General features: G+C 33.5%; 2 protein-coding genes across 2 annotated transcripts; both read left to right on the top strand.

Annotated features, from left to right (window-relative positions):
• The first annotated feature begins 594 nt into the window (after nucleotides 1-594).
• Nucleotides 595-4624, top strand: LOC109583152 (uncharacterized). Its single transcript, XM_019998364.1, has 17 exons — nucleotides 595-688; nucleotides 785-1081; nucleotides 1543-1818; nucleotides 2168-2247; nucleotides 2334-2547; nucleotides 2601-2888; nucleotides 2937-3016; nucleotides 3069-3285; nucleotides 3342-3425; nucleotides 3470-3579; nucleotides 3644-3688; nucleotides 3744-3812; nucleotides 3872-3898; nucleotides 3947-3979; nucleotides 4025-4117; nucleotides 4158-4347; nucleotides 4401-4624. Exons 1-16 carry the CDS (start codon nucleotides 601-603, stop codon nucleotides 4320-4322), a joined length of 2166 nt encoding a protein of 721 aa, XP_019853923.1. The 5' UTR covers nucleotides 595-600; the 3' UTR covers nucleotides 4323-4347; nucleotides 4401-4624.
• Nucleotides 4625-5735: 1111 nt separating this feature from the next.
• LOC100640078 (serine/threonine-protein kinase Chk1-like) lies at nucleotides 5736-12906 on the top strand. Its single transcript, XM_019998378.1, has 15 exons — nucleotides 5736-5934; nucleotides 5979-6081; nucleotides 6364-6487; nucleotides 6585-6649; nucleotides 6701-6770; nucleotides 7049-7155; nucleotides 7483-7564; nucleotides 8458-8562; nucleotides 8609-8690; nucleotides 9014-9045; nucleotides 9216-9300; nucleotides 9602-9767; nucleotides 9885-10013; nucleotides 11975-12085; nucleotides 12624-12906. The coding sequence occupies exons 1-15, from the start codon at nucleotides 5831-5833 to the stop codon at nucleotides 12708-12710; spliced, it is 1452 nt and encodes a 483-aa protein (XP_019853937.1). The 5' UTR covers nucleotides 5736-5830; the 3' UTR covers nucleotides 12711-12906.
• The last annotated feature ends 41 nt before the right edge of the window (nucleotides 12907-12947 follow it).

Below are 12947 nucleotides of genomic sequence, written 5' to 3'. Positions count from 1 at the left end.
TGAGTTAAGTGTTACATTAAAGGATACTGGCTGTACTGTTATATCTATAAACATTATGAAACAATAAAATGAATGAATAAAATAATTATTATTATACTTACTAGCGCAATCAATGTACTGCAGCAAAAGAAGGAAAATTAAATGCAGCATTATAGACTAGATCTAATCAGTGAATTAAGGGTGTGACCTATGATGCTTGCATGCTTGCATGCAAGCATGCTATAAGTGCTACTCCCATCTTACCAATGGCATTGGTAGATCTATCACATGATGCAAAATTTCAAAAATAATTTTAGACTTTTGAGCACCAGAATAAATGAATGAAAAAGTCTATTGCTTCATTGGAATCCATGTAGATCTAGCCTCACTGCCCAGTGACTGTAGAGGGGGTCTGGGCAGCGAGACTAGAAAATATAATGGCTGCAGGTACTGAACTTGTCACAAAAAAAGATAAATCTAATAAAAAGAGAAGATAAAATGAGATATGCTGCACCTTTTATTTAAAAGAAATATTTTATTTTATAATGTTTTAAATCAAATTTCAAACCATTTTACTGACATTTTGCATCACGTGATCTACTGGCCTTCCTTCTTCGCGCAATGATGAATTTGTTTTTTGTTGCTCTCCGGCTCCTCGCAGTCCTCAGTCTCCTGCTTCAGTTGACTTGTTGTGCAGCAAATTTTACTAGTAAGTAATAATGCACTAGCAGTTTTTCATCCCTTACTATTGATAGATACAACAGTAAATACTGCGCTAGCAGTTTTAAATTCTTAATATTTATAGATATAACAGTACAGCCAGTGTCTATTAATACAACACTCAACTCCACTGTTGTCTTCTCTTGTGAAGCTGAGGGAGCTCATGAACTTAATTTTCGAGTTAACGATACACAAGCTACTCATAACAGTTTTACTGAATCAGGATTTAATGTAACAACAACTACCAGTAATAATACTATGAGAGCTAAGCTACAAGCAACAGCATATGAAGATAATAATAATACTAATGTAACGTGTATAGCTCATCATGATGATAATGATACTCCAATTCACAGTAATGTAGCCACGTTAATAATACAAGGTTAGTTTGTTTGTAATAATTATCATAATGAAGCCACACATTGGAAATTTAGTATGACCGAATGCATTGAATGGTTTAAGGCTCCTTTAATTAATCATCAGTAGTGAGGGTAGATACCTGTCTGGGCCCAGTCCCTTTATGTGGGACCGGACGCAGACTAAATAGAGGGTTGTGAAACAAGTTTGTTTTTGTGACTATATGATATTTTTGAGTGAGCATCAAATAATCAAACTAATTTTTATAGGGTAGAAGAATACTGCCTCATTTTTTATAGTTTATCTAACTTTAATAAGACAGCCCTACAGTCATTTTGTACAGATACACTTCATCACTAAGGGTTTTGCCCAATCACACAAATTAATTCCTTGCAAACTTTTTTAACCATACGGTACATGCATGTACATATCGAGTCCTACTTGATAATATTTACACCTGAACAGTGACATAATGCTCATTTATAGGTCTATTGGATAGTGTTAGTGATCTGGATTATACCTTTATTAATGGATCCAGTGTATTATTAACATGGACAGCTCCTTATACACTGGATAATGTACCTATCACTGGATACTATATAGTCAATGGATCAGTGAAAATTACTACTCCTAATAATAATACTAATATTACACTCTCAACTACTAATCCTGATCCTTGTGTATTAAATAATGTATCAGTTTCTCCTATTAATGGTGTTGGAATAGGTTCATCTAATAGTATCATTTTTTATCATGAATCAGGTTAGCATTAATGTCATGGCTTGTATTGCTGAGAAGTAATGTGCATGCATATTATATTTGGGAAGGATCAGGATGTTTTTAATGCATACATAGTGATATTGTAGTCACTATTCCTATGACAAATCCAAAAATGGAATTTGTTGTCATAGTTTAATACAACCATAGTCAGATCTTCTGATACTATGTTACCATGTAGTATTAAATAGGTTACGTAATATTACATAGGTTAAGTAGTATTCATTATCTCTGTTATGAGCATAGCTGGCATTTGCATTGTACAAATTGTTGATAAAGCATTAATTTATTATTACTATGATTATGATTATGTTGATTATGTTATTAACTTTAGTTCCTCTCATTACTCCTCCTGTATCAGTGGTACCAACTGTAATTGATGGACAACAAATATCATTAAATATCAAAATTAATGTAAGTATACACCAATTTTGATGAAGAGTATGATAGTTTAACTAATTGTGATAGACTTTTTCTATTTGTTCCTCCCATCCCAATAGGTCAGTATGATGTGTAAAGGAGAGTATCCTAATATGATAACTATTATCATAGATAACACAGTAAAAAAAAGTAACAATATATTAACACAAGTTAATGATCAACTGATGATTACTGAAGTAATGACTGTTCCAGATAGTTTAAGTACATTTATTGTTAATGTATCATTGAGTAATAATGGAGGAGATTTCTTATATATACCGTCTTTTGGCTTCGGTAAGAGCTATAGCAGTGTATATTCTTTGATCTCTCATTCATCTCATTAATAGGTTTTCTTGGACCAGTTACTAACATTGACTCTTTAATCGACAACTGTTCTACTATTAATATAACATGGACCACTCCTGCAGTTGATGATAGAGTATCTATACACTATCACATGCTAAGAATATATGATGCTATTACTAGTAGTCTAATAAAGAGTGTATCGGTATATGATACCAGTTATCAGTTTGTGGATAATAATCTATTTATTCATCGTTATACATATGTTATAACTGGAGTTAATGAATTAGGAGAAGGAATATCTATTAATGATACATTCTCATATCAAAGAGGTACAATAAACAATTAACTACTGAATAAATAATTTTATGTTTATTTAGTACCAAGATCAGTTACAAGAGCTCATTTGTATATAACAGCATTTAATGAGACTAGTGCTAATGCTTCTTTTAGTATACCAGTATAATTCATGTCATTAATATTTATTATTATATTGAAGATAATATTTGTAGGTCATAATTGAGTGTACTGGTGAAGCCCCTGAGAATGCTACGATTACTATACAATGCATTGAAATTGGTGTTGTATATGATGATATTGAGCTAGTAGAATATTCACAACCCAAAAATATAGCAGGATCAGTACCAATACTACTAAATCAACAATGTAATATCAGTATTGTATTTAGTAATGAGGCCGGTAGCAGTGAACCATTTATGCTAGCATTTAGTAAGTACCGTATTCAGTATAATGTTAATGCATTTGCTTTATATATCATTGTATAGACACTACTCTTCCAGTTGATCCTACACCATCCCCTACTGGTACTGATAGAACAGCTACTTCATCTCCAATAATATCTATACTAGGTCTGTCTTAAACTAACTAATCTATTCATTCATTTTACTCATAGAAATTGAAGTTATTGGTGGTGCAATTGCTGTAGTCCTTGTACTAATAGGACTAATCATTTTTATTATAATTGTAATGTTCTATAAAAGACATAAAAAAAAGGCAAAGAAAGTAATCACTCAGTAGTTTATATTTGCGTGTATTATGAAGAGTTGCATGCAATTTATTTTTGTAGAATTCTAATTCTACTCATGCATCACCTAGCAGTACTAGTCACACGGTATGTCGTAAAACTAATTATGATATAAAAGCTATCATTGTTGATTTTATTATAGGAAGGAGAAGAACATCAACATCAACACACAAACACAAGAACAATGACTCTCACAGAACTGAAAGAAAATGTGAGACTTAAAGCAAATGTTAACTAATGTGTTATTAATGTATTTTAACTTATACATAGCATGAAGGTTTTATTGGTGATAATGAGGTAAGAGTTGTGATTTATATTTCTATTTTTACTTCAGGATTTTTATAGATTGGTGATGGCACTACATACAGTAAAACTGAAGTGCGTTGTCACAGAATTGAGTTTCATTGTTTTCCCTGTCATTAGACAACTGATAATGCTGTCTCAATAGATGATGCTGCTCCTGTTAAAGATACACTTGAAGGTAGTGAAGTGACACCTAAACAACTTAATAATGAAGTAAAGTATTAGATAAACTATCATAGTTTATTTTGATTAGAAACAACATGAAGAAGCTTCTAAAAGAGTTGCTACTACTGGAGGAGCTACAGATTTAGGTATAGCCCCTACTAAACCTGTATCACAAGATCAATCAGTTCAATATGCTGGCATTGATTCTGTGGCACCTAAATCAAAAGTTCCTCAACTACAGTCTAGTGATTAGGTATCAGCTATTCCACAATTACAAAGTAAGGGAGGTAGCATATAGATCTGTTATTCAAATTTGTTACCAACTTTATAGGTGTAGATTAAAGAGGAAAAGAACTATGTTAAGTGTATTTCATGATTCTTCCAAAAGGCAAAACACTTATTGCATTTGTTTATGCTTGTTTTTAGACTAGCTATTTTTAGAATTTTATGACCCCTTTCATTCTTACTTTTATATTGTATATTACTTGAGTACCATTATTATGAATAATCTACATATTTTACAGTAGCCTAATGCTGTAATACACTCCAATGTAACCTATTATCAAAAATAATAATCATTAATAACTAAAATTACTGATATATTAGTTGCAATATTTTGATTAAAACCTGTTGTTTTAAACCATCTTTTGTCACTATTCTTGGTAGACTAAATACTCTAACAGGAGCAGTGACAGTAGTCCATGTTATATTAATAGTAGAATCGTTTTTAATTCAGTGAAGAGTCAATGTTAGTAACTGGTCCAAGAAAATCTAAACTGTATGAATGAATTATTTAAGCAGTGAAATATCTTTACCAAATCAAAAAAATTGTCAATAGGAAGTGTCCTCCATTAATACTCAGTGATATATTAACAGTGACTTAGTTATTCAAATACTTCAGTTAATCATTCACTTGTGTTGATGTACTGGTGTTGTCAATGCTGTGTTATCATACTGTGCTGATATACTATTGGGATACTCTCCTTTACATAACGTACTGACCTATGAGATGATGTTATAATGTAAATACCAGCAATACTATCAGTTACTTATTTTAATACTGATATTAAATTTGTTGTACAATAGCACTGATGCATTGGAGGAACTGAAAGATACACTGTAAACATGTACATGAAGCCATAGTATGACTAACCTGTTTCATAATTAAAACTGAGAAACTGATGTGCACAAGGATCAGGAGTAGCAGATAGTGAAATATTCACTATATAGTATCCAATGATAGGTACAGTATCCATGCAGTGTATAAGAAGTTGTCCAAGTTAATAATACACTGGATCCTGTCAATAAAGGTTTAATCCAGATCGCCAACTTTATTTAATAGACCTAAAATAGAGGCAATTAAACTTTTCATGAACTAACTTTGAAAAGATGGTATCACCAGAAGCTGTCAATGAATTGATGCTGTACAGGATATATTGTATTGTTATTAATGTCTAATGCCCTAGCAGTTAAAACCCCTCTTAGTACTCCATCACCTACTCTGAAAACATTTTAATTTAATTCTCTAGTGCTTATTTCATTTCCGTAGCTGATATGCTGTCAGCAAAGAATGTTTAAAAATCACTAATGACTTCACAAATGAAATCAATTGTAAAATTGATTGTGATATTGATGGAGACAGGGTTGAGTCACTTGAGTGTTACAAATAGATTGATTTAGCAAATAAGCCTTTGAAAGTTCCCGGGCTCTCTAGATCTACGCGCATGCTCATAAATATTTGGCGGGTAACAAAGTAACAACATGGCCGAAGAGAAGAAGGGAGTTGCTATCTTGTCTCCCTCGGAAAGGCTCTTCGTGGAAGGATGGGAATTTATGCAGACATTAGGAGAGGGAGCGTATGGAGAGTAAGAGACATGAAAGAAGAACCTTACTGGAATTATTTTTTTAGAGTCAAGCTGGCTGTACATAAAGAGTCCAAGGAATGTGTGGCTGTTAAAATAATGCACTTGGATGGAGATAACGCGTTGACTCTTGACTGCCTTAAAAAAGAAGTAGGTACCTAACCATTCACTTTATTATTTATGATTAGCTTAGAGGTGTTAATGTTAGGGGTGTGGTCGTTATTGTATTGTAAATATTATTTATTTTAATTATATGATATTTACACATACCTCACTTAAGGTGGTTTACAATAGTGTACTGTCAATTTCTAAATCAAAAGCGTGGGCGATTTGACCTTTTGATGCATATTTTGAATCAAAGAAATCATAATATTTAACACAATGGCATGGCATAAACTTGATCTAATATATTTGACCTAAACCTTGATGTAGATATGTATAATGAAGATGCTGAGACATGATAATGTAGTGAGGTTCTTTGGGGAGAGAGCCTGTGGTAAGATACACTACCTCTTCTTAGAATATGTGGATGGAGGAGAACTCTTTGATAGGATTGGTATGTGCTTCTTTCCTCCTTTCTTTATAATAATTTAATTTCTCTTGTCTCTTTCTATACATTGTACATGTATATCTCTCCCATCTCTCTCTCTCAGAGCCTGATCATGGCATGGAGCCAGGCTTAGCTCAGCATTTTTTCCTCCAACTTCTTCAAGGATTGGTATGTTACAGTCACATGATAGTCAGGTGATTGGTTTCTAATTGTGTGTAGGAGTATCTTCATTCACGAGGAGTAGCTCATCGTGACATAAAACCTGAAAATATACTATTGGATGGATATGGTAATCATTAATAATTATTTTACTCCCTGAAATCAATATGTGATATACCACTATATCTCTAATGCATATGTTTCGTGGTTAATTCCTATCACTAATTCACTATGTAAAAAAATTAAGTGGATTCTAATTTACTAATTTTGAGCTACAAAAATTCATCATTTTGTTATTGAAAATTAATGCTATATGAAACATTTCTGATGTGTGTACATTGTACATTTAACTATTTTTGTAGTAACATATGACTACGAACTAAAAACTCTCACTATTTTTACATGTAGATGTTTTGAAGATTTCAGATTTCGGATTATCAACAGTTTTCAGACACTTGGGACGTGAAAGAAAACTAACAAGATGCTGTGGTACTCCTCCATACATAGCACCTGAGGTTTGTTTTAATTATTCATTAATTGTTGCATTAAGACATACTATTATATACAAATTAACTTCATTATGTCAGTATGTACATGTGCGTAAGTCTGGACCGCTCCTTTGATATGAGGTTTGATCTAGTTAAACCATAAGAGTAGCTGAACTGGTTTCAATATAAGCACATTATGTACCATATAACAGATATTAATGTGATTATAGAACCTGTTATTAGCTTTTAACTCTGTCTGCCTTTATGTCTCTCCCTCCCCTCCTGGTTCCCACCATACATTACCTCCTTTCTCTTTGATGTGTGTATTGATTGTCTCTCCTTGTTGTTTTTAAGGTTTATTCAGGAGCTGAGTATTATGCTGAGCCAGCTGATTTATGGTCTTGTGGTATTGTGTTGGTAGCTTTGTTATCTGGAGGTAAAGACAATTAAAGAGAATAGTTGTAAAAGGGGTTTCCCACAGGATTTTGGCATAGTGATCATGCAGAACGCCTTATTTGCCGTTTTTGAGGCCCTTTTGTGTCATTAATTATTTATTATGATCATGCATGCCTATTTTCAAAATTTATTGTCATCAAGAATATTTTTGTTCAGAATTAATAGCAATAACAAAGCAGGAGAAAACAAGTACCAGTAAAAAGTTACCCACTGTATGGTAGTTACTGCTGTTATACTGTAGTTACTGCTGTTATACTGTAGTGCTACTGCTATACTGTAGTTACTACTGTTATAATGAGTAGTTAAGTGCATGTACATGTACATGATCTAATTGAACTAACTGTATCATATAACAGTTACTATGCTGGAATGATGTGTACTATGTTATGACTTATGATAGTTCTGTATTGACATTAATATGGTTTAGAGGGAAAATTTTGATACTTTTGATGATTGGTGGTTTAAAATTAGGCACATGTGCATAATGGTTTGAAACAGCAGTGGAAGTGATTTTTTTAACATGCTAGATTCACAAAAACATCCCACTTTATACTGTATGTCAATATTTTGCTCTTCAACAATGTGTTGTATTTGTTGTACTTCTTTTTTGTTAAAATTATGCTCTTTAACAAATCAGCTGCCGAAACGGAAGCCTTGTTTACACAACACATTGTTTTGTCATTTTGTCTCACCGTACAAGATGATTTATTGACGGGAGTAATATTTGGCGAATTTGCCTTTGGAAAAAAATTGGCGGATTTTATATTGGCGATTTCTTCATAGAACTGCCAATCGCCAATATTTATTCCTCGCCAATAAATCATCTTGTACAGTATTACACATTACTTGTCTTGTCCTTATTATTCCTATTAGAGCTACCCTGGGACTCTCCCTCCTACGAGTGTCCAGAGTATCGTGAGTGGTGCTCACAGAACTGCTTCTTCACTCCTTGGTCAAAGATCAGTAACGAGCCACTAGGTGAGGGGCGGGGTCTGGGCCTGGCTTTAATGATGCATTTTTGTAGCACTTTTGAAGAAGTTACTTAGACCTGGTCCTTCCAAACGATACACAATAGCAAAGATAAGAGACCACGTGTGGTGTAAGAAGTGAGTGATACATAATGCAACATACATGTACATTTATACATGTACATGTAGTTAAAGATAAGTATGCAACAGTAACTTGCTGTTATTGTGTCTGTTAATTTTTTAGTATTTTAAAAAATTGTGAATGATATGCATTACGTACATGTGTATAGTATTTCCCTTATTAAAGTTAATGCATATGCATATACACGTAGTATTTATCATTTTGATTACAAACACGAGTATACATGTACATGTATGTACAGTGTTTTTATACTTACATGTACATGTACATGCATACATGTATACAGTGTGTGTGTTTCAATAGTCTATTTTTGTTTCAGAGTGTATGAGATAATGTCACCATCCAATGAAGGTAATCTTTCCCTTTATCTTTTTGTTGTTGGTTAGATATGTTTGTATTTTCACTTTCCCTTTCTCTCTCTATTCTGTTGTGTGCTCCATCTCTTGTCTCTTCTTTTCCCACTCTATTTTCTTCATATAATTTCTTCTTTTTTTCTACATCTCTTTATAATGTGCATGTAGCTCTAGCCATGGTTTCACCAACTCATCGTGCTTCAAAGAGAATTAAAGTTGTGAGTTCACCAAGATACTCAGAGAGACCAGAAAGGTCAGTACAACTACAGTACCGCTCAGCTATAACTTTACTTTTACATGCGTGATCTCCAGCATGAGGCACAGGTGACTTGTGCAGCACAGAACTTGATAAGATACATGATGTACATGATAAATACACGATACAGGTGCTCGCACGTGCCTTGCACTGGTGTGCTTTGAGTGTATAGAGAAGCTGCACTAGTGTCGTGTACGATAAGTAAAGTTATAGCTGTGAGCGGTACTGTACATTAATATTAGTCATTTACTACCTTTGTTAATACCCTCATTGCTATGTATGATACCCTCTCTTACAGCACTGTCACAGCTTCTCAACCTGTTAGTGGTGATGCCTCTAGTGCTGCTGATGTGAATGAGACACTAGAGAGCAGTCATTCTGTGGTTGAGAGTTTCACTCAACCATCACGCTTTGATGAGCTAATTATCGGAACACAAATACCTTGTACTCCTGGGGCTTCTCAAGTGAGGGGGAGGGAGTCTGTAACTTTTTTTCTATAAGTATATTCTCTTTCCTCTTTCTTTCCTCTCTCTTGATCTCTTTTCCTCTTTCTCTCTCTCCTCCCTCCCTTCCTCTCTTAGACATCATTCCAGCGTCTTGCATTAAGAATGACTCGTTTCTATACAAAGCTAGACAGTGCTAAAGTTTGGAATAGACTAAGACAAGCAATGAAGACACTGGGATATGATTCCAAACCTGGACAAGATGAGGTTTGACTATATACTAGCATTAATCAAACCATACTAGGCATGTACATGTACATGTATGTACAATACATGTGCTGTTGGTTTGATCAACAAGCATGACTTTGGGGGTTTATACAGAATATAGTGTAGTATTTGTGATACTGTGGTTGAGTGCATTGTTGTGTGTATATGATACTTGTAATGGTGACATCATAAGTGGTGAAAGGAGGGATGGGGGCTTAAGGCTTGAGCTTGGGAAGGCATAACAATGTTTCATTGTCCACTATTATAATCAAAACATCCTTTTTTAATTACAACAAAAGTTTGTTAACATATGCATATTAGGACAATATTTTGTCAGTGTTAAAATCCCATTCCACATACTGTTACCTTACCCAATAGGCTTGGCCTCCATTGATTCAATTACTAATTATTGAGTAATTCTACATAGACATAGACTATCCCACACTATTAGTACACAGGTCACCAGATACTGGTTTGGTGTCTTGCCAAGCACAGCCATACAAGTTATTCTAGCAACTTTAAAGTGCTTCATGCCCTCTGGCTGGATACAGCATCATTTTACGAATAATAATGCACAATATACATGTATAACTAACTCAGTCTATGTATAAGTACATGTACATGTATGTAGTGTCCTTATGGGTAATATTAAACCACTGGTTGAGCCCCTCCTGTCTTTTGATGTGTCATTGATCTCCTTTATTTCACAGAAGTTGTATCCTCCATAGCAACCGACTACAGGCACTGGTATGGCTGAAACACTTTATACCATACTCATATAAGTTAAACTATTAATATGGTACCAGCCACTACCTTTCCTTTGTATCAATTCCCACATGAGGCTATACTTGTAATCCATGACTTCAGACTCTTGGTTGCATGTCATTCATGATTTCACTCAGTGCTCTAACTGGGTCCTAAGTGAATATGGTATGGTGGTTTAACTCTCTTGCTGGCTAATAAACCAATTATCCACTTCATATTGTCACTGCCTATTAACAATCCTATTAACCAAAAGGGGGACTTAGTCACAGTGTCTCTGTGGGATTCATTATGAACCTTATAGACATTGCTTTAATGTACATACATGTACATCTACATGTATCGTACATGTATCTTATGCACTGTAATTACTAAGTGCTGCACTTTAAATTCGCCGATAACCTGGTGGCTTAATCTGTTACAGTTAGGAACATAATCAGCAGTGCTGAGAGTGCATTATAGTCTACATTATAGCCTACCGGTATAGCTGTACGTATTATTCTCATTATTTTTGTCATGCATGACGCATTTATGAGTTAATTGTGTGAGTAGTCTCAATATTTATGACAAATTAGTTCCTCATATTTTATTCTTTGAATGAATTATAAAACCGGTATATGCAAACTACGTGTACTAATTACAAATTGATACTCCCACCCATTTGTATATTAGTGTCAATTCGAATTAAACAAGCACTAATAATGATAACAGTTTATTTTTCAATCACATGCGCTTACATAATTACCTGGGGAGCTATTTTAAAGTCACGTGCAGTATGTATATAGTTTGAGTTTCAGTTTTGGTTTGGCTTTAGTTTGTGTTTCATCTTTAATGCTAATCCAAATTTGCTAGCCAAGCAATAGTTGGTGTTTGTTTATTTTGCTGTTAATGTTGTGGAAACAAGCAACTGACAGCCCTCCTCCTCATAGTTAGTGTAATGTGTGTGCAGTCATGCATGGAGTATAATTATTCATTAATAATTTAACACTTTGTCTGTATTTTGTCTTGTCTTTGGCTTATAGTGTTAATAAACATAATAATAGGATTATTGTGAGTTGTTGTGTCATATGTGCCATTGTCTGTGTCCTTATTTTATTGTCATTACAATAGTCAACACAGAACCTTTGTTATTTTAATTTTGCCTATATTTATTATTATTATTATTGTAATGGGAATTCTTTTTTTATTTTGTTGTACAGTCAAGTTTAACTGTTAGTGCTGTTGATAAGAGGAAGCAGAGTCTTGTGTTCAAGGCAGTAATATATGAGCTCAGGTCAGACCTACTGCTAGTGGAGTTCAGACGATCAAAGGTACTGGTAACTTAAGTAATCTCTTAGTTGTCCTAATAGAGTTATTTTCTAAATACCATATCGTATCGATTAGTGAAAATTATATTTGGTGAAAGAGTTGCATTGGACATGTACCATATAGCCACAAAGTTTCGAGGCAATAAACTTTCGCGAATGAGGCCACAAGCCTTTTTTTGCAAATTAACTTTCGTGGTTCTATCTTAAAGGACACGTGTTTATGGACGACACAGATAATTTTACGGAATTAACTTTCACGGATACAGAAAATCTGCAAAACAGCGAAAATTGTACCCTCGAAATTAAGCGGCTATACAGTATATTTTTATGGAATGAAATAAATAATGGGCTTTGTTTGCAGTTTCTATAATTATTGTTAAAACTTATTGGAATTTTTCACTTATTTGCATGTACAGTGTAAATTGACCCTTTGAATGTTAATTTGCACATGTGCAAATTAACATAAGGATTCACTAGGTGTTCTATTTAATTATGCTATAGTTGATCATTATGACCCAATTATCAAGTTATCTTTATTTAGGGTGATGGTATAGAGTTTAAGAAGATTTTTAAGAAAATCAAAGATCTCTTATCAGACATTATGTGCAAGCCACCATCAATACAGTAAATCAGTATTAATATTTAGAGTCCATCAAATTTAATCATTCTGACATTAATTTTTTGATTTGTTAGTAATGGTGATTTTATTTATTCTCCTCTCCTTTACTTAATTCTGACATGAAAAATTTTTATTTGTGTTTATATTATCTTTCTATGATTATCCATTGATGATTTCTGAATTAACAAACCTTATCAATTGCAAACTTTGATTTAAGACCACGATGGTATATTTAATGTTTATTTT

This window comes from Amphimedon queenslandica, unplaced genomic scaffold (assembly GCF_000090795.2).
Source record: "Amphimedon queenslandica unplaced genomic scaffold, v1.1 AMPQUscaffold_13322, whole genome shotgun sequence".
NCBI classification, from domain to species: Eukaryota; Metazoa; Porifera; class Demospongiae; order Haplosclerida; family Niphatidae; genus Amphimedon; species Amphimedon queenslandica.
The sequence above is the reverse complement of the archived record's forward strand: the minus strand, read 5'-3'. Positions and strand labels throughout refer to the sequence as shown.

Bases quoted from the DNA above. Each gene is read 5' to 3' on its own strand.
- LOC109583152 (XM_019998364.1), top strand. From the start codon at position 601: ATGATGAATTTGTTTTTTGTTGCTCTCCGGCTCCTCGCAGTCCTCAGT. The intron at 1,819-2,167 runs GTTAGCATTAAT...TATTAACTTTAG, and splicing joins CATTTTTTATCATGAATCAG to TTCCTCTCATTACTCCTCCT. The intron at 3,899-3,946 runs GTAAGAGTTGTG...GGATTTTTATAG, and splicing joins GTTTTATTGGTGATAATGAG to ATTGGTGATGGCACTACATA.
- LOC100640078 (XM_019998378.1), top strand. From the start codon at position 5,831: ATGGCCGAAGAGAAGAAGGGAGTTGCTATCTTGTCTCCCTCGGAAAGG. The intron at 6,650-6,700 runs GTATGTTACAGT...AATTGTGTGTAG, and splicing joins TCCAACTTCTTCAAGGATTG to GAGTATCTTCATTCACGAGG. The intron at 8,691-9,013 runs GTGAGTGATACA...TTTTTGTTTCAG, and splicing joins GACCACGTGTGGTGTAAGAA to AGTGTATGAGATAATGTCAC.